At 43.6% G+C, this 26,289-nt stretch overlaps 1 protein-coding gene across 5 annotated transcripts in view; it reads right to left on the reverse strand.

The window, feature by feature from the left end:
* Positions 1-2,951: 2,951 nt before the first annotated feature.
* Positions 2,952-26,289, reverse strand: part of LOC123389102 (conserved oligomeric Golgi complex subunit 2-like) — a 45,625-nt gene continuing 22,287 nt past the window's right edge. The window contains exons 1-4 of one of the 5 annotated variants that reach the window (XM_045069862.1): positions 22,250-23,381; positions 20,024-20,203; positions 18,241-18,368; positions 2,952-3,513 (exon numbers count right to left, since the gene is read on the reverse strand). In XM_045069862.1, coding sequence (XP_044925797.1) covers positions 3,360-3,513; positions 18,241-18,368; positions 20,024-20,203; positions 22,250-22,339 — 552 coding nt within the window. In that variant the 5' untranslated portion in view covers positions 22,340-23,381 and the 3' untranslated portion in view covers positions 2,952-3,359. The other 4 variants (XM_045069859.1, XM_045069860.1, XM_045069863.1 and 1 more) reach the window with 4 other exon arrangements.

The raw sequence follows: 26,289 nt of genomic DNA on the forward strand, positions 1-26,289 counted from the left end.
TCTTGAAATGAGTGCACTTGCCCTAGGATGGCTTGGCCCCTCCCAGTAATCAGAAGCTCCCAGGATGGGTCAAAGATTACTTTATTTGCTGTAATTCTGCAAGTTGAATGTATCTCTAAGCTATTTCCTGAGAATGCTATTATGGGGCAGGCACAGGGGGATGACTATGGGACAGAAACATATCAGGTGAGAGGGATCCTATGCTTTTGTATGAAGGAGAATCCCATTCTCCTTGGTGATGGGAGTTTCCCTTCTGCTCTGACTTCTGCCCAGCCGGGATCAGTGGGGAGCCTCCTCCTTTGGGCGACAGGTCTCTTTCTTTCTAAATCCTTTTTTTTTGGGGCCCAAAAGCAAGACTACCCTTCTTTTCATCTTTCAGCTTTTTCATCATGGCCAACGACACTCAAACAACCTCGCCCCCAGTTTGGGCTGCTAGACTATGGCAAGAGGCCACATACTGGGTATATTACCTCAGGCCAAGTGTTTGGACTTCACTGAACCTTAATTGTAACATCTGAGAAGGGTTGGGGGGGCGGATGTTGTGAGGATTCATTAAGACAATGTTAAATTTTTATCACGGAGTCAAGGAAGATCTCTTGTTAGGAATGTGTTCCATCTTACCAGGATAGAGGGCAAAATAGCATTTTACTTATTTTTTTTAATAAAGTATTTCTTTTTAAAAAATTATTTATTTGACAGAGAGACAGAGCAGGAATACAAGCAGGGGGAGTGGGAGAGGGAGAAGCAGGCTTCCTGCTGAGCAGGGAGCCCAATGTGGGCCTCAATCCCAAGACCCTAAGATCATGACCTGAGTGGAAGGAAGACACTTAAGGACTGAGCCACCCAGGTTCCCTGCAAAACAGCATTTTTTTAAAGATTTTATTTATTAATTTGACAGACAGAGATCACAAGTAGGCAGAGAAGCAGGCAGAGAGATGGGGAGAAGCAGGCTCCCCGCTGAGAAGAGAGCCCGATGCGGGGCTCGATCCCAGGACCCTGGGATCATGACCTGAGCCGAAGGCAGAGGCTTTAACCCACCGAGCCACCCAGGCGCCCCGCAAAACAGCCTTTTAAACAATATTTTTATTTTTATTTTATACATATATATGTAAACATAGAATTGAATGTATACATATAAATATAATTTGTAAACACATTTGATATATATTTATGTTTATCCTAGGACGCAACACTGCCATCCTGAGCAGCGCAAGAGGGTGGATTTTTACACAGAATCACCAAACAGCTTGACCCAACTGAAGGGCCAGCCTTGCGCTGCTGCTTAAGAGAAAGCCTTGAGTTGGGAAAGGTTTGACAAATACTGAGAAAAACCAGTCAATTAATATGTTAAAAACACTACCCAACCACAGTATGAACCATTTAGACATATGGCTTTAATTTTGACTTTAGTCTCCAAGCCTAGGGGTCCCTGGGGAAAGGGAGCAGAGGGAGAGACAGGACCAGCTTCTCTGTGGGCCAGGTTTCTGGGGTTGCTCCCAGCCCTGCCCCCAGAGGGAACGCCCCCACCCAGGGCTTTGCTCCCAGAAGGGCCCCTCCCCCAGAAAGCCTCTTCCCAAAGGGCCCTGCCCTTTGGGCCACACCCTCAGAGGTCCCATTATCCACCCCCAACCCCACAACCACACGCCCCTACCCCCGCCAAGCACCACCCTCAGAAGGGTTCTAAGGTGAAGTCAGTGTGCTTCTCTCGCACTGTCTAGGAATTACTCTGTTTTATTTTTGACTTTGTGTTTTTTGAGCGAAGTGGGTGGTTTAAGGACCTATTTTATATTTTTATATTTTAGCCAGAGGCTTCCATTGAGGTTACACAATATCCTTGTTGTTTAACCCTTAAGCTGTCCCTGCTCCCCTTCTCCCAGGGGACTTACTTAAAAACAAGTCCCAGAAATCAACCTCAGGTAAAAAAGCCCAAATACAAGGGTGGGTCAGGCCAGGTGAAGACATCTGATCAGTGGAGGGTTTTCATACTGTCTCCCTAGCTACCAAGGAGTATGGGTCACGCCCTTTGTGAGTCTTTTGGGCGCCAATCCTAACCAAAGTGATAGGCTAGGTCAAATGTCTACTAAAAGGTAAGTTGTAATTCAATTGGTCACCTAGCATCACTGTGCAGCTCTCTGTGTTACAATTTCATTGGCCACCTGTGCATGGCCAGGCCCAACCGCATGGCCTTTGCCCTTAAAAGCTAGTCTGTAAAGGAGAGAGGGGTCGACTTCTCTGTAAGAGAAGCGGCCCTGGCTGGTCAGTTTGATTCTTGATGCTTGGTGTGAAATAAAGCTTTGTTTGACCTTCGCTTTGTATCAGTCTCGCTCTTTTAATCATGGACCCATTATTGGGGCATAACAGGTGGGACAGTGGAGCACGTACATAGCGGAGGGGACAGCCCAGGTGGGTATCCACCATTCCTTGCCTCCTCATTTGCATGTACTGCTCGCCCTGCCCGGTGAGCACAGCATGGAAATGGACACCTCGTGAGTAGGGGTCAACGAGACTCGCTGACCACGTGACGTCTATGACCAAGTCAAACGGAGCTCGCCTTCCCTACAGACCAGAGCTTGCTCTGAGCACCGGCAGGAGGCGGTGGCCCCTTGTGAGCAGCCCAGAACTCTGTCTTGTCCTTTCTCACTCATGTCACCTCCCTGTGTTAGCCAAGCCTTGGAAGTGGTGACTTAGGAGGGAAGAGAAAGAAAGGCAGCCCCCGGCTCCTGATCCTGTCAAGTTCCTTACTCATCAGGAAGCCGAGGGCGGCAGGGTCGGTGGAACAGGTGTGAGTCCCCAGGTGAGGTAAAGATGGCAGAGCTGGTCTTGTGTAGGATGTCCATGGTTCTGATAAGAAGAGGGCACGTGGGTGTGCCCCAGCTGTGGAATCCCTGCGTGAATTATTTAACACTGACATTGCATCCTGCGAAGATGGATGGCAAAAATCATGCCCATAATCACATTTTAAAATTTTTATTTGCTTGGAATGACATTAAATGCAAATAGAAAACAGCAGCCATGCCCCTTCAGAAGACAGACCATGGAGGAAATGAGCTTTCTATTTTAGTACCTTTAACAAACACTTCCTCCCTGTTTTTGCCCAAAGGGCCCTATATCTTCATTTCGCATGGGGCTTGTAAATTATGTAGCCAGCCCTGGGGACAGCTGTGCAGTGTCTCAATGACCCAGTGTGGGGAATGGCAGGAGCCTCCCTCCTTGATACAGTAGTATTACACAAGCCCCTGAAGCTGAAACAGAACTTCAGGATAAAGTCTAGGCAGGAGGTCCTCAAATTTCTGAGTCATGGGTTGTCATAAACAAAATATCAACAGCCGGGTGGCTTAGGCAACATACAATTTATTTTCTCATGGTTCTGGGCGCTGGAAGTCCAAGATCAAGGTGGCAGTAGGGTTCGATTCTTCAAATGTCTCTCCTTGGCTTGCAGATAGCTGTGTTCTCCACTCTGTCTTCAAACGATTGTCCTTCAGTCTGTATTGTCTGTGTCCTAATCTCCTCTTCCTGTAAGCACACCAGTCCTGTTGGCTTGGTGCCCACCCCCAGTGAGCTCGTTTTCCCTTTATCACCTCTTTAAACATCCCATCTCTGAATACTGCCACATTCTGAGATGCTGGGTGTTAGGACGTCAACGTAGGAATCTGGGGGCATCCAACTAAGCCCATAACAATAGTCAAAACTGGATCTGAAACTGAAATTTAGACACATTTTAAAATGCTAAAAGTGTATATATATAATTTTTGTGATAGGCCTGAGATGGTTGGTAGGCTGAGATGTATTTGTAACCTTTGAGGGAAACATCCTTTGGAATGATCAAAGAGAGCTTCTATGTAATTCCATACATCCACAATTAAACCCCAGAGCTTTCTAATTTGGAATTTGGCTGTTTTGTGCTTGGTGGTAACCAAAACCAGCCTAGGGCTTTTCTTTTGTTTTGGCAGAAAAGTAGGAGGCAGAAGACTTGAGCATTTAGACATCTTGCTGCTCTTTGGTTTAATCATACTCTACTGAGTTGCCCGAAACTAATTAAGCTCTTGGCTCTGTAGAGGAGAGATGATGTTCATTACATGTCATTGGCCACAATGTTCCTTTTTTAAATTGTTGTTAACATTTGTGTTATTTTTCAGTATAAGAGACAAGCTTTATCTTAGTTTGGGCTGATGTAACAAGAGCACCATAAACTAGGTGCTTTAAAGACATACTTATTTCTCTCAGTTCTGGAAGCTGGGAAGTCTACGGTCAAGACCCTGGAAGATTCCGTGTCTGTTCAAGTGCCCACTTCCTGGGTCATAGATGACTATCTTCTCCCTATAACCTCCAAGGTGGAGGAGGCGAGGGATCTCTGTGGGGTCTCTCTCATGGAGACACTAATCTCGCCCATGAGGACTCCACCCTCATGACCTAAACATCTCCCAAGGACCCCATCTCCTAGTTATGTCCCTTTGGACATTGAGTTTTCAACTTATGAATCCTGGAGGGATACACTGTCTACAGTGAGCTTCATCAAACATCTTTTATGTTCAAGGCACTGTTTTTTGGCAAAATTAATCATTTCCTACACATCCTTTGAAGCAAGAGTATTTCTGCACTTTGCCTTCCTTTAGAACCTTTCTCTAGAGAGGATCCTAAAAAGTTCAGAAAAGACGCAGAAGAAACCTGCTGGTTAGCTTGTTTTCCACAGTAGAGCAGAATTCATTTTGAAGCAGGTTAATCTTAGAAATCCAGGCAAAGACAATTCGCTTGAAAATCATCTCAAATGATCAGTTTTGTTAGTATGAGTAATAGTAACTATAAGATCAATAAAACAACTTTTTGTTCTACTGTGGGCCTACTGAACCTCAGAGCACCTGAGTCGAACCATCTCGTGATCCTTTCAACAGCCCACTGAGGGTCACACTGTCTTCTCCTTCACGTTATGGATGAGCCTTAAGTCTAGGCCAGAAATGACACAACTTTCCCAAAGCCATATTGCTACTGAGGGGCCAGCTGGGATCTACGCCCACTCTGGTGCCAGAGCCTGTGATTGCAAACGTGGGCTGCACTAGCTGTTCAGAACAAAGGACTGTTCATGGGGTGACACAGCAAACCCGTGAGACCCACCACCCTTTTCCCTAAGGTCATCCCAGTACAGCCTGCAGTGATGGCCCGAGTTAAGCATTTGAACTTGGTACTGCAGAAGGCATGTTTTAGGGACAAGATTGGTGTTAAGGGGGTCTAATGAAGCCCAGAGGGAATGGAAGGAAACAGGACTTGGGGAAATATCTGGGTCCCTGGAGCAGTGATCTCCTTTTATTACTGTGCACCTCTCTTTCACATACATAAATAAATACATAAATACATACATACATACATACAAAAATATTTGCAGACATACCACCAATTTAAGCAAATTTTTGATAAATTATAGACTCTACTACTCTACTAAATTATTATGCACATTATAAATGACATGCAAAAGCTAAACAGTTAAATGAATGACAGGAAATATGAATAAAACTTATAATATTTTCTTCCAGCCCCTTACTGGACTATTTCTCAAACTCCCTTTGGAGAAGTCTTTTTAAAGATTTGTTTATTTATTTATTGAGAGAGGGAGAGAGACAACACGTGTGTGCACATGTGAGTAGGGGGGTGGTGCAAAGGGAAAAGGAGAGAAGCAGACTCCCCATTGAGCACAGAGGCCTCACTAGGGCTCAATCCCATGACCCTGAGATCATAACTTGAGGCAAAATCTTGAGTCAGACATTTAATCAACTGAGACACCCAGGTTCCCTGGAGAAGAATTTTTAAGAAAGAGATAGGACACTTGGATTTAAAGCAATAATTCCTAGAATTAATCTTTAAAAGTGGGAAGATAGAAATGTTTTTTTTTTAATTTTTAAAGATTTTCTTTATTTATTCATAAGAGATGGGAGGCAGAGCAGAAGCAGGTTTCCCGCAGAGCAGTAAGTCCAGAGTGGGACTTGATACCAGGACCTGGGATCATGACCCAAGCTGGAGATAGATGCTGGAGATACTGATAAACCAAACTTTAGGGGAAAATACTGAACTTTACTAGGAAGATGAAGCAGAAAAACAGCATGGCAGCAACATGAGTTTTAGATAGCTGTTGGTCACCCAGAAGGCTTAAGATGGAGAGAAAAACAAAAGGCTGTAGTGACCCAAAATAGTCCGAGTTGTGTAATTTGACCCAGGAACTTCTGGGTGACATAAAGATTTGTTTATTTATTACACGGACAGCGCCATGTGGGGACAGAGCAAGGGGGAATGAGAATTCCATACAAACGTGTGAGTGGCTCTTCTCCCATCTCCAGGGGGGAAGGAAGAGATTGGGTTTACTCCAGTAAGCATGGTGATGAGTTGGTGAGGTAGGTTGACTAGATGTCTGGACACCTGAAAAAGCCAGCTAAGGGGGCTTCCTGGCCATCTTGTCAGTGTCTTATTGAAAGCTTGTCATGTGCAAGACTTTCTTTTAACAGGTTGCCAGGTGAATTGATGTACAAATCAGACTACCGGCCGCCATGTGTCATTGCTTAGGTGGTCTATGACACAACGTCCTGCAACTAAGGGGATGCACTTAGCATTACAGAAATCGTTCTGTCTTTGTTATTTTGAAATTTAGAAAATATCTTATTAATTTGTTCACTCCAAAGAGGCAATTTATTGCTTACTATGACCGTCTTTTGGTAGAGGACACAAAACTGCTTTCTTTGTTATGAGAATCAATGTGTTACACCAATTTTCTGAAAGATGGAAATGAAGTGCCTCCTTCCAGCTGGGTCAGGACATAAGTGTACCCTATGTATTGGTTTTTCAATAGAGTCCATTTACAGAATGTACACATCTCTCAATACAGAAGACATTTGCTCGCATTTATGTGTAGAACATTCCCAAACCTGGTCCAGGTTGCAGATGAAACCGTCACTCTGACTGGCAAGGCATAATGAAGAAGAGTTTTCCTGTATACAATATGTGGTCATGGAAGGAATCAGCACTGCAATTCGTGGCTGATTCCAAAGGCTCTAAGAGGTGGTAGATGCACAGGCAAAATGGTGACTTTTGCAGAGGAAGCAGGCTGGGGAGAGATAGCAAAACAGAAGTTTGAGAGGGCCCTAAAATCTCCTCCTGTGGGATTATTGGCCATTGAGCTTGAGAAAGGCTATGGTGAAAACTTGAAAGAGCATCAGATCAAACACTTGGCCACTGGAGGTTGAAACCGACATGAGCAGCACTATCTCTATTCTTGACCCAAGGCCATAGGATGACAAGCTTTGCTTTTTCAATGTGGCCTCATGTCTCTATACTGCCCTATAAAGAAATTAATACACATAAATGCTGAGAGTGTAAAGTGTAAGCAGAGCTCCCCTTGGCCATTTCCTAAGTTTTGTCCACTCCAAAGTGAGTATCACTTTGGTGAATGCATTGCAGGAAATGGCCTTAATGATCAATGGCAGACCTCCACTCCAGAGTGACATAAAAAGCAATCTGCACCTCCTTCCTGATTTGTCTGTAATGAAACTTGCTTTCCTCAGGTCCCAGCATTCGAGGCAGATAAATATGTTCCCTTTCGTTGGCTCTTACTCATACTTCAGCAAGATTTCCCATGTGCTTTCCTGGGCTGGCTGGGAAACTGGACCACAATTTATGGCATCTTAGGGGACAGGCATGTAGAATTCCAGTGGGATCCCGGAACAGAACCTAATTGGAGATTAGAGACCATTGCGGTGCAAAGCTTTTCTTTGAGATTGAAAGAGGTGCATGTTATGCAAATATTAGCAAGTGTAAGTTCACACTGTCTATTGAAAATTTATAGACTCATTATGGTCAAGAAGGCTGGAAGATAAGTATATTTTGGGAAAGATGCAGGTAAATTCAGGGAGGTGGCAAATTACCCCAGGGAAAGTAGAATTGTGAAAGAATATGGCCCAAACTTTTTAAAAAGATTTTATTCATTTATTTGACACACAGAGAGCCAAAAAGCACAAGTGGGGGGAATGGCAGAGGGAGAAGGAGAAGCAGGCTCCCCGCTGAGCAGGGAGGCATGTGTGTGGGACTCGATCCCAGGACCCTGGGATCATAACCTGAGCTGAAGGCAGACACTTAAGCGACTGAGCCACCCAGGCGCCCCCTGGCTCCAACTTCCAAAGATGGTGGGAAGGAATGAAGATCAGCAACTGTCCTTGATTCTGCTTCTCAGGAAGGCATTGTGATGTGGTGCCCAGGACTTTGGAGACAGACACATGCTTGGTGCCCTCCGGCTCTGCCGCTACAGCAACATCTTCCAGAGGGCAGCTGCAGGCACCGGTGGCGTCACACAGGGTCAGACCATGGAGGCACTCAGCCACATACCCCTTCCACCATCCTGCTGGGTTTGAAAGAGCACTATCAAAGTCCCTGCTGCCAAAGGACCATCCAGAGTGACATGTCCTATGGGGCACGCCGGCATTCCTTTACCCCTTCAGGTTATTGGCAGCAACGCTGGAAATTTTTTTAAATTGCCTGGGAAAATGATAGCAAAGGGCTCCAAAAAGGAGTTTCAAAACGCAGACTTCATACTATGTTTTGAGTACATTTCATTCATTTGACAGGTACTGACAGGGTGCTTAAGTGCCAGGTGCTGCTGCATTAGAAATGGACTTTAGAAGTTAACAGGAGGGGGCTCCAGCCCTCAACCAGCAGCACAAAGTGGATCAATGGACGCATGTGACATTAGGTGCTCTCATAAGAAGGGTGTGCTAGGAGCTAAGGGAACACTCGGGGGGAGCCAGCACCAACACTCGGGGAGAGCTGTGGGAAACATGATGGATGCAGATGGCTCCAGGGGGAACCAGAGAACTGCTCAGATCCCTGCTTCTTTTTTTTTTTTTTTTTAATTTTTTATTTTTTATAAACATATATTTTTATCCCCTGGGGAGGTGGGCTCCAGCACTCACCCAAATCACATACCCTCCCCCCATAATCCCAACCCCCTTCTCCCACAAAGTTTGTTTTGTGAGATCAAGAGTCACTTATGGTTTGTCTCCCTCCCAATCCCATCTTGTTTAATTTATTCTTCTTCTACCCACTTAAGCCCCCATGTTGCATCACCACTTCCTCATATCAGGGAGATCATATGATAGTTGTCTTTCTCTGCTTGACTTATTTCGCTAAGCATGATACGCTCTAGTTCCATCCAGCAAATGGCAAGATTTCATTTCTTTTGATGGCTGCATAGTATTCCATTGTGTATATATACCACATCTTCTTGATCCATTCTCTGTTGATGGACATCTAGGTTCTTTCCATAGTTTGGCTATTGTGGACAGATTCGGGTGCATGTGTCCCTTTGGGTATCTTTAGGGTAAATACCCAATAGGCAATTGCTGGGTAAGGGCAGAACATTTTGAGGAACCTCCATGCTGTTTTTCCAGAGTGGCTGCACCAGCTTGCATTCCCACCAACAGTGTAGGAGGGTTCCCCTTTCTCCGCATCCTCGCCAGCATCTGTCATTTCCTGACTTGTTGGGACTGGTGTGAGGTGATATCTCATTGTGGTTTTGATTTGTATTTCCCTGATCATGATGGTCTGTTGCCAGATGTCTTCTTTGCAGAAATCTGTTCAGGCCCATTTCTTGATTGGATTAAGTTTGCTAAGTTCTTTATAGATTCTGGACACTGCTCTGATATGTCGTTTGCAAATATCTTCTCCCATTCTGTCAGTTGTCTTTTGATTTTGTTAACTGTTTCCTTTGCTGTGCAAAAGCTTTTGATCTTGATGAAATCCCAGCTTCTTAACAGCTCCAAGTGCCCGCCGCTTCAGAGTGGGGGCTGGGCGAGCAGGGAGCTGGGGTGGGCACAGCGATGCCTGAGTTCCGACCTGCAGCTCCTGTGCTGTTTCACCTGTCCCTTTAGGAGTACAATGACATAGGATGTACCAACGGAGGATCTACTCCTGCATCCTGGTACTGGGAAAACACGCGAGGGCTGCGGAGCTGAAAGCAAGAGTTGGTAGTTCCAGTAATGTGTGCAGGGTTTTAAAAAACTATACACGGGAAAATATCCGGTCTTATTTGCATGTGTTTGTATCATGCACAAATTTTAACTGCAATCCTCCTTTTACCTTCTTCCATGCTGTTAAGACTCTCCTCGCCTCACCGCTGCCTTTGTCCCTATAATACCTGTTGACAGCCTGGTGCTCATCCATGAGCTCATTCGCCTCTATCCACGCACGCATGGGGCTCTGTCACTGTTTAACAAATATGGGCTTATTTTATCTACCTCTTGATCTAGTGCTTCCCGGTTAATAATCCCTCCTGCATAACGTCCTTGTTTTTATCTTCATTTTTTATAAAGAATGGCTGTTCACCTTTTATCAGGTTCCTTTATTTTTTATCAAATGCATTTATTGCTATGGTCTTAAGAGTGTTTTCACAGTTAATTTAGTGATGAGGTAAATCTTATTGATTTTCTGGTCTTGAGCTCCCTTTATTTTCCTGGAATGAATCCAAGTTGGTCTCAGGATATAGTCTTTTGATAGATGCTTGACTTCTGATATTTGCTAACATTAGTTCAGTTTCTGTTAACTAATCTGTCCTAAGCCAGATGTGTTAATAGCTTCCCCGTTCCTCCCTCTCAGGTTTGGGTATTAAAATTGTGCTCAGCTTCATCAAGTGAATTGACTTATTATTGCTTAATTGCCTGCTGCCATTTAACAGTAGAATGACAGTTATCCAGCTGCAAACCTGTCTGATCTTGGAACTCCTCTTCTGAATTTTCCATTCTTGAATCATTTGGATGATTTGGTTTTCCTAGGAAATCATCGTTTCTTCTAGGTTATCAAATTGATTAGTATAAAGTGCCTTGCAGTTTAGTGTTTCTTTTATATTATGCATTTGCTTTTATATCTCTGTTCCCAATCCTTATCTGTTTTGCAACTCTCTCTCTCCCTCTCTCTGTCCCCTCCTCCCTGAAACCCCCCTTTCCCCATCCCCCTTCCCTCCCTCCCCACCACCTCCCACACCCCATCTTCCCCCTCTTTTATCCTTAATAGGACATGTGAAGTTTTTTTTATTATTATTTCATTAGTCTTTCATAGAAACAACTTTGAGTTTATTTGCCCCTCATATTTTTTATTACTTTAAAAATTTATCTTTATTATAATTATTTCCTTTCTTTTGATTGAGCTGCCCTTTTCTGATGGGTTTAAATGAGTAGTTTCTTTTATTCAAAAAAATGTTTGAAATTGAAGACATTTGACACTGAAGTCTCCTTAGAGTATAACTTCTGGTGTCTTCTGTAAGTTTTGGTATGAAATAGTCTCCTTTCCATTGCTTTCAAGATTTTCTTCAGTCGTCTTATGATTTCTTCTTTGACTGAAGACTGTATTTCTTAACTTGTATATAGTTTCAATTTTTTGTTACCAGGTTATCTAATTCGGATTCTACTGGATTGTGATCAAAGAACTGTTCTTTAAATCTTTAATTTGGAAGGCTTGTAAAGGTTTCCTTTGTTGCCTAGTATGCAATCTTTACAAATCTTTCCGAGAGAAATAAGGATGTCTATTTTCTTTTTTTTTTTTTTTAGGTGTAAGAAACTTATTGGACGCCTGGGTTCAGTGGGAAATAGGTCATGATGTCCTGGGATCGAGTCCCACATTCTCTGCTCAGCGGGGAGCCTGCTTTTTTTTTTAAGATTTTCATTTATTTATTTATTTCTTTGACAGACAGAGATCACAAGTTTTAAAGATTTTATTTATTTATTTGACAGACAGAGATCACAAGTAGGCAGAGAGGCAGAGAGAGAGAGAGAGAGGAGGAAGCAGGCTCCCCGAGGAGCAGAGAGCCCGATGTGGGGCTCGATCCTAGGACCCTGGGATCATGACCTGAGCCGAAGGCAGAGGCTTTAACCCACTGAGCCACCCAGGCGCCCCAGGATGTCTATTTTCTGTGTGTCCTTGTTTTTCCCTCCTTCTAGTAGATACTCCCATTTGAAAAGCTAAAATTTTACCTTGTTATTGCATTTTTAGAGTCTTTAGGTATTATGTTGTTAGATGTATACCTGCTTATATCTTTTACATCTTCTTTCCAAACTCTGCCTTTAAAAATGTCCCTCTTCATCTTAGTACCTATAACTTTAGACCCAACTTGTCTGCGATGAATTTTGCCATTCCGGCTTTCTCTTTTGCATGGTATCTCCTCACCTGATACATTCTCAATCCCTTTTGCATTTTAAGTATGTTTCTTGAACAGCGTGGATCTGTAACCCCCTGATAGGCGCTTTAATAGAAAAAGTCAGTCTGTACACATTTAAATTAATGATAAACAGTCATGATCTTATTCCTCCCATCTTATTTTGTTTGTTTTTATTTTCCCCATTTTTGATGTTTTTAATCAAGTTCATTCTTTTTCTACTTGATAAATATAGAAGTTCTTTGCATTTTTCGATGACAGCTTAATTGAGATATAATTCACAGGCCATACCACTCACCATCTAATGTGGACAATTTAATGGCTTTCACTACAGTTAACTATACTATACTGAACTACCTACACATTTTCATCATCCTCAAAAGAAAACTTTAGCCATCACCACCAGTCTTAGGCAACCGCTAATCTACTTTCGGTCTCTGTAGATTTAGCTATTCTGGAAATTCCATATAAATCAAATCATGCAATATGTGGTCTTCTGTGACTGACTTCTCTCAATCAGCAGAATGTTCTCAAGGCTCCTCTGTGTTGTGGCACATATCAAAATTCTACTCCTTTTCAAGGCTGAGTAATATTCCACTGGCTGGATGGATCACATTTTATTTATCTGTTCATCAGTTGATGAACAACTGGGTTGTTCTCACCTTTTTGCTATTACGAATAAACCCGAAACCTTCATGCACAAGTTTTTGTGTGGGCATAGTTTTTTTCTTGGCTCTATACACAGGAGTGATATTGGTGTGTCATATGGCAACTCTGTGTTCAGCATTTTGAGGAGCTACTCAACCGTTTGTAATGTGGCTGCGCCATTTTCCAAGCCCACCAGCAATTTACAGGTTCCAGATCTTCACATCCTTCCAACACCTGCTTTTGGGTTTTTTGATAGTAGCCATCCACGTGGGTGGGAGGTGGTATCTCACAATGGTTTTGATTTGCATTTCCTGAATGATTAGTGATGTTGAGCATATTTTCACGTGCTTATTGTCCCATATATTTTATATATACCTTATATGTATCTTTAAATATATATTATATATTTCATATTTTATTTATATTTAAATACATATTTAAGAATGTAAATATATTTACATAAATATGTTTATATAAATATATGATAATGTAAAATATATTTATATATACATTTATATATTAATGTATACATTTGAATATTGGAGAAATGTGTATTCAAGTTCTTTGCTCATTTTTTTTAAAAGATTTTATTTATTTATTTGAGAGAGATTTATTGAGAGAGATCACAAGCAGGCAGAGAGGCAGGCAGAGAGAGAGGAAGCAGGCTCCCTGCTGAGCAGAGAGCCCGATGCGGGACTCGATCCCACGACTCCGAGTTCATGACCTGAGCCGAAGGCAGCAGCTTAACCCGCTGAGCCACCCAGGCACCCCTCTTTGCTCATTTCTTAACTGGGTTGTCTTTTTATTTGAGTTGTAAGAATTCTTCACACAGTCTGAATGCATGTTCCTTATATATGACCTGCAAATATTTTCTCCCATTTAGTGGCTTGTCTTTTGACTTTGTCAATGGGGTCCTTGGAAGCACAATACTGGGACATTTTGGTTGAGTCCCATTTATTTGTTTATTATTTTTTTTAAGTTGCTTGTACTTTGGTGTTATGGCTGAGGAGCCGTTGTTAGATTCAAGACCACTAACATTTACCTTTGTGTTTTCTTCTGAAAACTTTCTCATTTTATTTTATTTTTATTTTTTAAAAGATTTTATTTATTTATTTGAGAAAGAGACAATGAGAGAGAGCATGAGCGAGGAGAAGGTCAGAGGGAGAAGCAGACTCCCTGTGGAGCTGGGAGCCTGATGCAGGACTCGATCCGGGAACTCCGGGATCATGACCTGAGCAGAAGGCAGCCGTCCAACCAACTGAGCTACCCAGGCATCCCAAACTTTATCATTTTAATGCTTACATTTATGTCTTTGATGCATTTTGGGTTATTTTCTCTGTATGGTGTGAGGCAGGACTCCCGTTTCATTATTTGCATGTGGCTGCTTGGGAGTAAAATACTGTTCTTACCCCCATTGAATTGTTTGGCACCCTTGTCAAACATTAGTTGACTGTAATTTATTTTTCTTTTTTTTTCCCCATTGAGGCATTTCACGTGCCATGTATATTATATTTCTAGGAAAAAGGAATCCCAGGATTTTCCCTCCTGCCTGGAGTCTTCCTTCTTCATGGTGCATGATGCCAGAAAAATTTTTCCATGCAGTGAAACCAAACTGAGGGGATGGAAATATTCTGCCACTTTTCTAGATCTTTCAGTTATACAAGTCTAGGGCTGGTCATGCCATACTTGTTTAACTTGCCCGTGAGGTTCACAGCAGTTTTCCCAGCTCTGTGGTCATCAATAATTTCAAATTTGCCAACATACTCATGCTTCATCATCACAGTGAAGAAATGGGACGATGACTTTGGTGCAGGGCCTCCTACGAACCTGGCCTTCGCCTCCCCTTTCAGCAGTGTTAATGTTCTTGAGGGCATCTGTGGGACATTTGTTCACACTGTTACTGCAGCACGAAAAGATGGCAGAAAAAGCTTTTTTCCCTTTTATTAATATTTGGTCTTGTTCTCCTTCCCTTTCTCATAACCGAATGCGTATTTCCCCTCTGTCATTTGAAAATTGCATACTGTTCACCAGCTGTATTCCCCAGAACGAGACCTTGTGTATCAAGAATCCTTATTTCACGGTTATTATACACAATCTTAAAGATTTATGACTGTCCTCTTATTTTACACATGCATACACACGAAGCACTAAATACGGACTTTATCTGAATGGCTAAATGTTGGCCAAGACAGAAGCCAGTTTTAGTGGGAACTCCTAGGATAAAGATATAGTCTGAAGTTTTTGTTCTTTAAAAAAAGCCTTCATGGGGCGCCTGGGTGGCTCAGTGGGCTAAAGCCTCTTGCCTTCAGACCAGGTCATGATCCCAAGGGTCCTGGGATCAAGCCCCGCATCGGGTTCTCTGTTCAGTGGGGAGCCTGCTTCCCCCTCTCTCTGCCTGCCTCTCTGCCTACTTGTGATCTCTGTCTTTCAAATAAATAAAATCTTAAAAAAAAAAAGGTCTTCATATTTTATTAAAAATTTTAGGTGTCCAAATTCAAAAGGTTAACAATATAGTACAATAATAATAATAATAATAATAATAATAATAATAATATAATAATAATTTCTCCTGCATAGTCACTGCTGCACACTAGTAAAATGAGATGTTTCTTTTCTTTTCTTTTTTTTCTTTTTTAAAGATTTTATTTATTTTATTTATTTGACAGACAGAGATCACAAGTAGGCAGAGAGGCAGGCAGAGAGAGAAGGAGGGAAGTGGGCTCCCCGCTGAGCAAAGAGCCCGACGTGGGGCTCGATCCCAAGAGCCTGAGATGACCCGAGCCAAAGGCAGAAGCTTAACCCACCCAGGCGCCCCGAGATGTTTATTTTCATTTGGGATTATGGAGGGGCAAGGTGTTTTTGGCTCTCCTGCTGAAGTAGGGACTCCTGTCAGTATTGTCTCCACCTTTTTCCCTAATAGTAGCTCTGGAAGATGAAGACGTCCCTCCATCTCCCAGACATGAGGGTTTGACCAGGACATGGGATGGTATAAGCTCATTGACATAGTCTCATGAACTAAGCCCTGGTTTATTGGTCACAGTCGTTCTCCAAGTATTTTCAGGAGTAAACTTCAGGTGTTGCCCTTACTCTAATTTTTCTTTCTGAGATTTCTGACTGCAATCGCTACTTCCTGCAGTCACTCGAGGAGAAACGAGGCATGTGGCAGTGCAACAGTGTGTTTTTCTTTCAAGATGACAGAATCACTCTTGATTTCTATATGCATCTCAGATTTTCATATACGAACATGGATTTTGGTGTCTACCCTGAGGAGATGATACGTATGGTGTGAGGCACACTTGTATTCTCATGACACATCACCTGGGTTACCCAGAACTTTCTGGGCCTGGCAGAAAGGCAGAAACCCGGGTGAATTCCTCATTGTTCCAGCAGGCTGTCAGCCCTCAAAGGCCTTCTGGATGTGTTTATGCATCGCAATGTCTGCTGTGTAAGATACAGAAAGAGCACAGTAGTTCAGGGGGAGAATATTTAAGAACACATTTTCCAGGAGGAACCAGGATTCAGTTTGGGTGACTCTTGACCATTTTTCATCTTCTGATGACTGAAAGTGGTAGTTAGTCTACAGTCATGGTTTTAACATGCATTTCGAATGTAATGTTAGTTTCCATCAACATAAAACTATAAGAACTGTCTTCCTAAAGGGCATTCGTGTAAGGCCCGTTATTTTCCAGCTTGATTAATGAAAACAAATTTTTTCTGTAATGCTTTCTTCCTACTCTGTATTAGTTTTCAGGACTGGATTGAAAGTGATTTATTGTGGATAGGATTATACCTGCTCGTGGAATTATTTTCTGTTCCTGGGTTTTTAAAGGTGGCAGAGTTGACTTTCTGATTTTAATTCATCTTCACTAGATGAAGAATTCACAAATAGGACTTTTTCTTGAAATAATCATAGCCTGGGGGCGCTTGGGTGGCTCAGGTCATGATCTCAGGGTCCTGGGATCGAGTCCCACATCGGGCTCCCTGCTCAGTGGAGAGCCTGCTTCACTCTTTGCCTCCTCCTCTGCTTATGCTTTCTCTAATAAGTAAATAAATAAATAACCTAAAAAAAAAGAAGTTGTATTTGACTGGAGCTTCATGTGGAGTGACAGATCAACAGAAAGACAAAGGGATATGAGATAGGAAGCAATGAAGGAAAACACAGAGGCGCACAGTACAGACAGATGTTCCTCAGCTTATGACGGCCTCGGCTTCTAATAAACCCATTGTTCAGCTGGAAATCTCTTTAGTTGAAAATGCATGGAAAACACCTAAGCGACTGAACATCAGAGCTTAGCCCCGCCAACCTTAAATGTGTTGAGAACATTTACAGTATTGCACAGTTGGGCAAAATCCTCTAACACAAAGCCTATTTCACAATAAAGTGTCTGGTATCTCATGTAACTTACTGAACACTGCACTGAAAGCCAGAACAGGACGGTTCAAGTGTGTTGGTTGCTGACCCTCGTGATCATGTGGTTTGCCTGGGGGCTGTGCTCACTGCCCCTGCCCAGCATTACAAAAGAGGACCCTACTGTAGATCGCCAGCCTGGGAAAAGATCCAAACTAAATGCATATCACTTCTGCACTATTATAAAAAGTCAAAAAACCATAAACTGAACCAAGGTGAAGTCAGGGATCTTCTGTACCAGGTGTGTTAGGGAAGGTCAAGCGCTCCTGTCTGGCCAGGAACCATAGTGGTATGGGGGGAAAGTTGCACAGTAGAAAGTTCTACAGCGGAGAACCACTAGGACTCAAGCACCAAGGGTCACAGGTTGCGCCAGGAAGACTGGATGCTCCTCTGTGGGCGATGAGAAGCCATGAGCGACTCAGAAAGGCTGCAGAGCTCTGGGCAGGTGGGACAGCTGAGGGCTGCAATGAAGAGGGACAGGTGGAGCTGGGAGACCAGGTGGGGAGAGCCCGCTACCCTCGAACAAAAGGCGACAAAGGTCTGGACTGGGATGACGGAGATGGTGGAAGGTAATGGGATATTCATGAAACAGAACTGGAAAGCCATGGAAATGAAATAAGAGAGGGAGGGAAAACCGAACATGACTTTAATTGCCATCAGTATAAAACGTGTTGAATTAAAATGAATTGGTATTTCTAGACCGATGATGACATCACAATAATGGAAGGAAACCAATTTTGATTTTGAACCTGGTTAAGGAGAAAGTATAGACAAGAGAAAAGCAGAGGCTCTGGAGTCACACAAATGTCACCGTTGAGATTCGTCCCCACTCTTCATTCCCTTTCCCTGTAAACCCAGGCAAGCGACACCTGCCTCACAGCACTGGTAACAAATAGGGAAGAGCACACGTTCCCGGGTCAGACAGGACAGCCAGGGATCAGCGGCACATGAGGAGGTGACAGGTGGTCACTAAACTGAGCTCAGGTGCATACACAGCAGTTTACGTCACCTTGAGATGGCTCCTCCTGTGACCTCTCGAAGAAGGCGGCAGTGGTGAGGAACTAACTCCAGGAGCTTATTAGCATACATGATCTTCAGGCCGTCCGGATGAGACTCAACGATCTGCTCTACAATCACCTAGCAGAAGGAAGAGCGTTTTATTTTTATTTATTTATTTATTTGTTTGTTTGTGGTTTTGTTTGTTTTTAAAGCACCTACAAGAGAAGTATGAACTATACACTACAGAGAAAAGAATCGAGTAAACCTTAAAAATGCACTTCGTCCTTCCTCCTCCCCACTCAGTATGCTTTCTAAACAGGAGGTAAGTAACAACGGCACAAAAATCTAGGTCCAGGGATTTGGGAATACTGCTCCAACCCTGGGGGACACAGAGGCTGAGGGACAGAGACTGGCCTGAAGCTAAAACATCACACACACTCATCTGCTTCCCTTCTGAGCTTAAAAGCGAAATACTGTATCTGCAGACAACAGCTCTGTACCATCTTCACCCTGGCCTTATCCTATACCATCTCCAGAACAGGGAAAGGGCTGAGATGGAAAGTGATGGAAGAAAAACACATCTTATTTTGCTTTAGTATTTTTTTTTTTTTTGGAGAGGCTGAGTTGCAGGAGGTGAATGACAAGCATACAAACTTAAAATACAAACGTGGCCACAGTTCATTTAACGACACGGAAACGTAAAAGTACTTCCCTAATTTAGCATATTAGATTCAGTTCAATGAAAAGGGCATAAATTAAATAACTAAAATATTTTCATTTAGTGACAAAGAATAATGTGATCTTTTTCACCCCCACAGAGAGAGCTATGAACTATAATAGGATACATACAAAGAACTGACAGATCATTTACTTTTAGTAGTCCTAATGAAGCTGAGAAGATTACTGAAATTAATCCTTCAATTTCACTTCTATCACTGGGATACTGTCCCGTTTTAAAACTGGAAGCCTTTCATCCTGAAGTCATGGTGGGTAGCTTTATACTTACCGGACAGAAAGAACACTCGCACTGGCAGGTGACTGGAAGAAAGCCCTCAAACGCTGAGACTGGCTTCATGACTTCTGTCGGCCTGAACTAGATGAAACCGACGCTCTCTAAATGGGAAGCTGCTGATTGCTGGCAGCCTCACATGGTGCAGCCCATACTCCGGCCGCTCAGAGGCAAGATACACTGACTCCCTGTATTTAACTGTATCCTCATAGGTCAAGAACACTGGGTAACCAAGTTCTGGACTTAAGGTACTACCCTGCTAACTCGCCCTTAAAAGCCCTTTATCTTTGAATATTCCCTCCCTCCCACCTTCCTAGCCTGGCAAACTCCCCCATGGTCTTCAAGACTTAGGCCACATCAATTCTGCGAAGACGCCTCCCCTCACGGACTTTCCCTGAGCACAGAGCTGTCTTCCACCTCCTCCAGTGGGCACGGGCGCCTTGGTGGGGTCACGCTTTTCGGCAACTTCATTGACGTATAACTTAGGGAAATGGAAATTGACCTGAAAATGTTCTGATCCGTACCTTCTTCCTAGGCAAGTCCCTCACCCCTACTAAATTAAGATGATCCCTGAGGTATGGCATCACTGGAAGAGACCAGAGTGCATGCCTGATTCCTGGCATGCTGATGGGCACCAAGCGGGACCAACCTTTTCTTACAACCAGAAGAGCAGGAACTAGGAGCATCTTCAAGGAAGAGCCCTGAGCTCTCTCGCACCCAGTCAAGAAACGAAGCCAGATTAGATGCTCTGTGTTTGCGGAATGAGGTGCATGGGGGCACAAACCTCATCCATGTATGGTTTCACCAGTACTTGACCGACTAACGCCTCTGCATCCCGTGTCTTGTCAATTGTAGCGTAAGTCCGGAGGCAGTGCCATATGATGTCCACATTGGAAGTCTGAAGCCCTTCTAGCAGCAGGCCTCCCAGGGACTGCTGCAGCATGGCCGTAATATGGGCTATACGCTGCAAGAACAGAGAGACCAGGAAAGAAGGTCCAGGCACAACAGTTTCTAAAAGCTCAAATATAGGTGTATAATTTATATACATATGTGTTATATATATATAAAGCGAGCCTCTAATTCTACCAGAATATATGTAAGATTAAAATCCCAACATTTCCTAGAGAATAACAATCAATCTCTTCTCCCCATGATTGCTTTCGTTCTTTCTTTTTTTAATAAGGTTTTTATTTATTTATTTGTCGAAAGAGAGCACAAGCACACAAGGAGGCACAGGCAGAAAGAGAAGCAGGCTTCCTGCCAAGCAAGGAGCCCAAGCTGGGACTCAATCCCAGGACCCTGGGATCATGACCTAAGCCAGAGGCAGTGGCTTAACGGACTGAGCCACTGAGGCGTCCCCTCCCTATGATTTCTTTGAAAGTAAGTCGGCTTCATCAAAGTGAAGTTTAGACAATTACTGAAATACAAAAAGTTATTTGCCTCTTAAGCTACGGAGTAATTCGGACAAACGTGCATTTAAACCCAGTCAAGGGCTTTGGATAAATGAACTCTGACTACATCATATGATGTGTCAAGTTACATGAAATTCAGAATTAATTTTACTTGCACAGTTTGGAGACTACGCTTGTGTCTTTACACAAAATCTATCTAGTGTGACATAATGGAAGCAGGGTCCCAAGCAGGAGACACTGAAAAAAAAAAAAAAATTCAAAGCTAGCTTCAAAATCCTGTAGAGTAGCAATTATCAGGGGCAATGCTAGGTCAAACCAAAATCATCCAGGAAATTCGCAAACAGCAAATTGAAAATCGAAACCAACACTTACTGGTCTTACTTTGTCCAGAAGAGGCATGCCTTTGCTCTGAACAGCATGAAACTGTAACTGGTTAAATTCTGTGGCAATTCTCTCCAAAATCTCTCTAGTCCAGAGAGGGCTAGTAGAGACAATTAGAGAAATGTAATTCCCAAAGTTAAAACCTGCCACCCCCACCGCCCCCCATGCCTTACAGCGCTCAGGCACCTGCACCTGCACGCCATCAATTTTCATGACAAACTGTCTGTGCAGCAGGCCACAATGCGAGGGGTGAGGAGCGGGGAGGTCGTAGAAGCCACTGATGCAGCCTGGCCCGGGCCACAGGGCCCAGGCAAGGGGATGGAGCTATTTTAGGTCAGTGTGGGTACAACTGCATGTTTCCACCACGTTCCTCGGGCTCTCCCATTCATGCCCTTCTTCTCCCTTCTTCTCCCATTCTCTAACCCCCTCCTCTCTCTTGCCCTGTCCTACCGTTCATACCCGAAGCCCCCTCTTCTTCTCCGCCTGCCTCATTCTTCCTCCCAAGTACCTCCCCAGAACCAACTACTGCTGTCTCCTCAATCAGCTAAAACTGACCGCCTAGCAGCAACCTGGGAAATCGCTCAGAGCAGCGGACTCCAAGTTTACATTTACCCAACGGCAGAAAGAGCAAGCTCGGTGCTCCGGGAGCTGGTGAGAAATCACTCACAGTGCATCTGCCATCAAGTGGACTGGATACACTTCCCTCTTGCCCCCCACATTAGAAAGCGTCAACCCCATTCAAAAGGAAGCTGAACAGTGAAAAAAAAAAAAAAACACAACAAAGGCCCCAAAGCCCCTGCTGGGCTCTATGAGGCATCCCACATCTGAGGATGGGCAGTCAGGTAGTGAGGAAACACACTGTAAGGAAACCCAAAATGTCTGGAGACCTGCCACGGTGTGCCCCGTCCCAGAGCATCAGAACTGGTGTGGAGGGAAGGCAAGCGCTTGGCAGGACCAAAGCCGAAGCCTAATCCCAACCTCTACTGATTGATCCCATGCGCATTTCCTATTTATCCTTATCTCAGCATTTCTGGGCCTGGCAGAGCATGATGGATTTACCGTGCGCTGACGCTGCTCTGGCTTTCCTGACTCTAGAGCTCAGAGCTGCTCTTCTGGAGAAAAAAGTCCTCCAAGGTAATTCTGAGCAAGAAAGCGCACAATGTCTGTTTATCAAGGACAGTGTTGCAAAGGGACAGGATTGTAGACACAGAGCTCACCGAGGTGTTTCTATCCGAGGAGCACAGCAGCAACAGCAAAGACGGGAAGAACACTGGAGGGCCAGCTCCCCAGGGGCCGAACGTGGACATGGCTGGAGGGGCTGCAGGCGCTGCCAAGGGCCGCAGCGAAGCAGAGCCGCTGGAGACACACGGGCTGCAGAAGGGCCGCGTACAGACTGTCTGCTAAGTGTGGACGAACGGGGGCAGAAGCACGAGTGCTACGGGCTAGAGATACAAGCACAGTGGAGGCTGACCACTTAGTTGAATGCCTTGATGTGAAAAGGGGCAGACACCTAGGACCAGAGAATCGCTTCCTTTGGGATGTGTCCGTTCTTAATGTCCATCATGAGACATGTGGAGCATATGGTCTCTCAAGATCCTTCCAAATCTAAAACCTTAATTCCTAAAATTTAGAAACCTAACTCCGCCTGCAGGGGGAGGGACTGTTAGCCTCACACAACAGAGCACGCAGGGCACCAGGCGACCTTGACGCAGGCAGCCCAGCTGGCATGTGCAGGACCAGCCCGGGCTACTCCCACTGCAGCACTGTGCGTCTCACGGTGCTGACAGGACCTAACTACTCATTTTCTGAGTCACTCATCTACCCTGGCTGACTGAAAATTCACACCAGGAATGGAACAAGACAATCACAGTATAACAAAGAGAGCCATCATCTTTTTCCTATTTCATAAGCTTTTTCTTTCCTGTTTGTAAATTTCAACTGGATGTGTCCTATACTGTTTCATAATAATATAATGCTGGTGCAAAATACATCAATGGTAATACTCTGGGCATGTCTAGGAAAAAAAAATGAGATGGAGAAAAACCAAGATGAATGGTAGGTATGCCTTAAAGATCAACAGGACTTTGCTAGTCCTCAGGGAAGGTGATTCCAAATATACTTTTCCACTGCAAGCATAATGAAGTGTTGGAACTGTGGTCTATAACCAAAGGGTTTATAGGAACATGTTATAGATTTCACCATTTCATGCTCTCCACTCTCCTGGAGCTACATTCTAGCCACAAACCTGGATTTTCTTCTTGTTCAGAAATGAATTCTAACTAAGCCGTCCCCGCCTAATTAGACTGGATGTGAAGTATTAATTTATGTGCTACTTAGTTAAAAAAAAAAATGCTTACCTGCTTGCTTTTAGTACAGAGGTTTCTTTAGAACTTTGTGAATTTAAGATTTTTTCAATCTTTTCAACTGATCAAATTACTTGTATAAGCCTCAACACACACATCTATAAAAATAAAAAGCAAACAAAAAACGTCACCATCTTTACTCTTAATCATCTTTATTTCCCATGCTAAATGCAGGAAAATATAAGACCAAAAGTTAACTTCAAATATATAGGGCATGCTATATTTTGAATATTTCTATGAAACACAGAATTCTCAAGAATGCAAATCTTAGTTCTAGAATAAGTATACTTCCATATTCTATTGCAAGTTTATAGAGAAAAAAAAACCCTAGACTTTGCTTTCTCATATTCTATACTCTTATTTCTTCTTTTCCCCATCCTGAATCTTTCTACGGGCCTTTCTTTCCTATTTTTTAAAAAAGATTTGTTTATTTGAGAGAGAGAGAGACTGCATGTGCGCGTGCAGGGGAAGGGTAGAGGGAGAGAGAGAATCTAGAGCAGACATCCTGCTGAGCACAGAGCTCAATGTGGGGCTCAATCTCATGACCCTGAGATCATGACCTGAGCCAAAATCAAGAGTCGGACGTTTAACCAACTGAGCCACTAGGCGCCCCTCCATTTGTTTTCTTATGGCCCTTTCTTCATGTTTTAACTTTGGCTTCTGATCGTACTGACCCTCTCAGTTTACATGTGCATATACCTATATGCCCAAGCACCAGATCATTAAAGACCTTTTACACTACAAATATTATCAAAGAGGTTGAGGGACATTATGAAAACTCTCATCCTTAAAGAACAAAAAAATACAAAGTCATCCATTCAATAAATAGTTACTGAACACCCCTGGGAGCTCGACATTCATTCCGACGGGGGGGGTGGGGGAGGAGGGGGACACGAGAGAAAATAAAAAGCAAGAAATACACCCTGCTCTCATAAAGCTTACTGTTTTGTCTGGAAGCGCATGACAAGCATTCTTTGGATAAAAGCTGTGAGGAGATCCAGAGGCGAATTAAACAGAAGGTCCCTCAAACAGGCTTTCTCCCCACTGAGATTTTAACAAATATGCTAATAATACACATAGAAAACATGTACAGAGCAGCAGGCGAGAGTCAGAAGCCCAGACTCCCAATGCCCGCTGTGCCCCTACATCGTTATGATCATGAATGACATCGGGGACACTTGAAACTGGAGATAGCACTAAGGGGCACACTCCCGGGGTGAGCCCTCAGATGTACAGAGCCGTTGCCTGTCTCACACACCTGAAACTAAGCCAACACCGCATGCTAACTACTGGGAATCGAAAAAATTAAAGTGAACACCAGAACATAAAGAACACAGGATCAGAAAATAACAACAAACCTACGGCAGAATCCTGAGTTTGCTTTGGAAAGCCCACTTCTCCCCTAGTCTCTAATATAGGCCTATTTTCTTTACAGGGCCGCTGACAATTTATACAGTCGTTAACTGTCAAGCGCTGCACACCGACAACAGTTTATCACTGTTTTTCTTGTTCTGGAAAAAGTGGGTGATCTTGAGATCGTGTGGGTACCTCTAAAATTCTGTCTTATTATTTCAGGTAGATAACGTGACATAATGCATAAAATGCACATGCGTGAGAGCTTTGAAAAAAAGCTGAATAGTGCTGACAAGTTCGCGGAGACAAGAGGAGAGGGCTTCAACTGGCATGCAGCATAAGAAATCTACTGGAGGGTACCTTTTTCTTCCTTATGTCCTCTTGTTTACACATTCGTTCATCTACTGCCCGAATTCCTTCACTGACTGATGACCTGAGACTCTTAAAAAAGAATAATAAAGAAAACGTATTACAGACATTGTTTTGTCACATTATCAAGTTCCTACATCTCATTCAATTCCACAGAACTTAATACCTGTGCACCAGTACTATGCAGATATTGACAAAAAAAAAAAAAAAAAAAAAAAAAAAAATGATGATATACCAGACACAGTTACTGTTGAGGGGACTCATGATCTGGGGGCATAATGACACGAAGGCAGGGTCGCATGGCCAGAAGAAGAATGACACATATACAGTGAAAGTTATGGGGATGAGGGGGCTTAGAATGGAGAACAGATAATATGAAGCAAAGTACAGGAGAGTCTGGAAATGCGACGGGGCTCGAATCGGACTCTGAAAGCCATGTGTACACAGCTGCCGAGGTGGGGAGGGGATGGGGAGCAGATGTAAGTGCAGACACACACTCAGGGGCAGGGTCAGACAGGCACACAGCCATGTGCACTGCAGGCTTCCTTCTGGAGAGAAGCAGAAATAGGAATGGAGGGCCAACTTCACTGAGATGAGGTCTTTAGATTCTGCATATTTTGGAGAACGAGAGAATGTCAAAGCACTGATGCATGATGATGAAATGTGGGTATGGAAATACCAGGAATCAAGAATGAAGAACAGAAGACCAGAAAAAGGCAGAGCACAGAGGTAGAGAGAAACATGTCCAGAAGCTAATGAATAAAGAGATAATTAGGAATTAGGGCCAAAACAAAGGTTAACAGAAACAACTAGAATGAAGTAGGCATATCACAAAAATTCCACAGGAAGGTGAATTAATTCACTCCATCAACATTATGAAACACCTCCTGGACGTCAGTATTGTGGCAGCCCACAGGGATACAATGAAGACAGATATAGTCGTATCCCTCAGTGGTCTGAGAATCTCACAGAACAGCTTCAGAGTTGGGACCAGACCAGAAAGGCAGGTCAGGCCTGTGGCTGAGCAGGACCAAAGTGGCCATAAAAACAGGCCATGGAAAAGGGAGGGGATACGGTGATGGCAGGGGGGTGAGGTGGGACGGGAGCCTGTGTGAGTAGAGCAAATCTGCCTCCAGGGGGTTCGAGAGAAGAGTGGGAGGCCAAAGGAAGGC

This window comes from Mustela putorius, unplaced genomic scaffold, assembly GCF_011764305.1.
Source record: "Mustela putorius furo isolate JIRA1106 unplaced genomic scaffold, ASM1176430v1.1 tig00003945_pilon_pilon_pilon, whole genome shotgun sequence".
Lineage (NCBI taxonomy): Eukaryota > Metazoa > Chordata > Mammalia > Carnivora > Mustelidae > Mustela > Mustela putorius.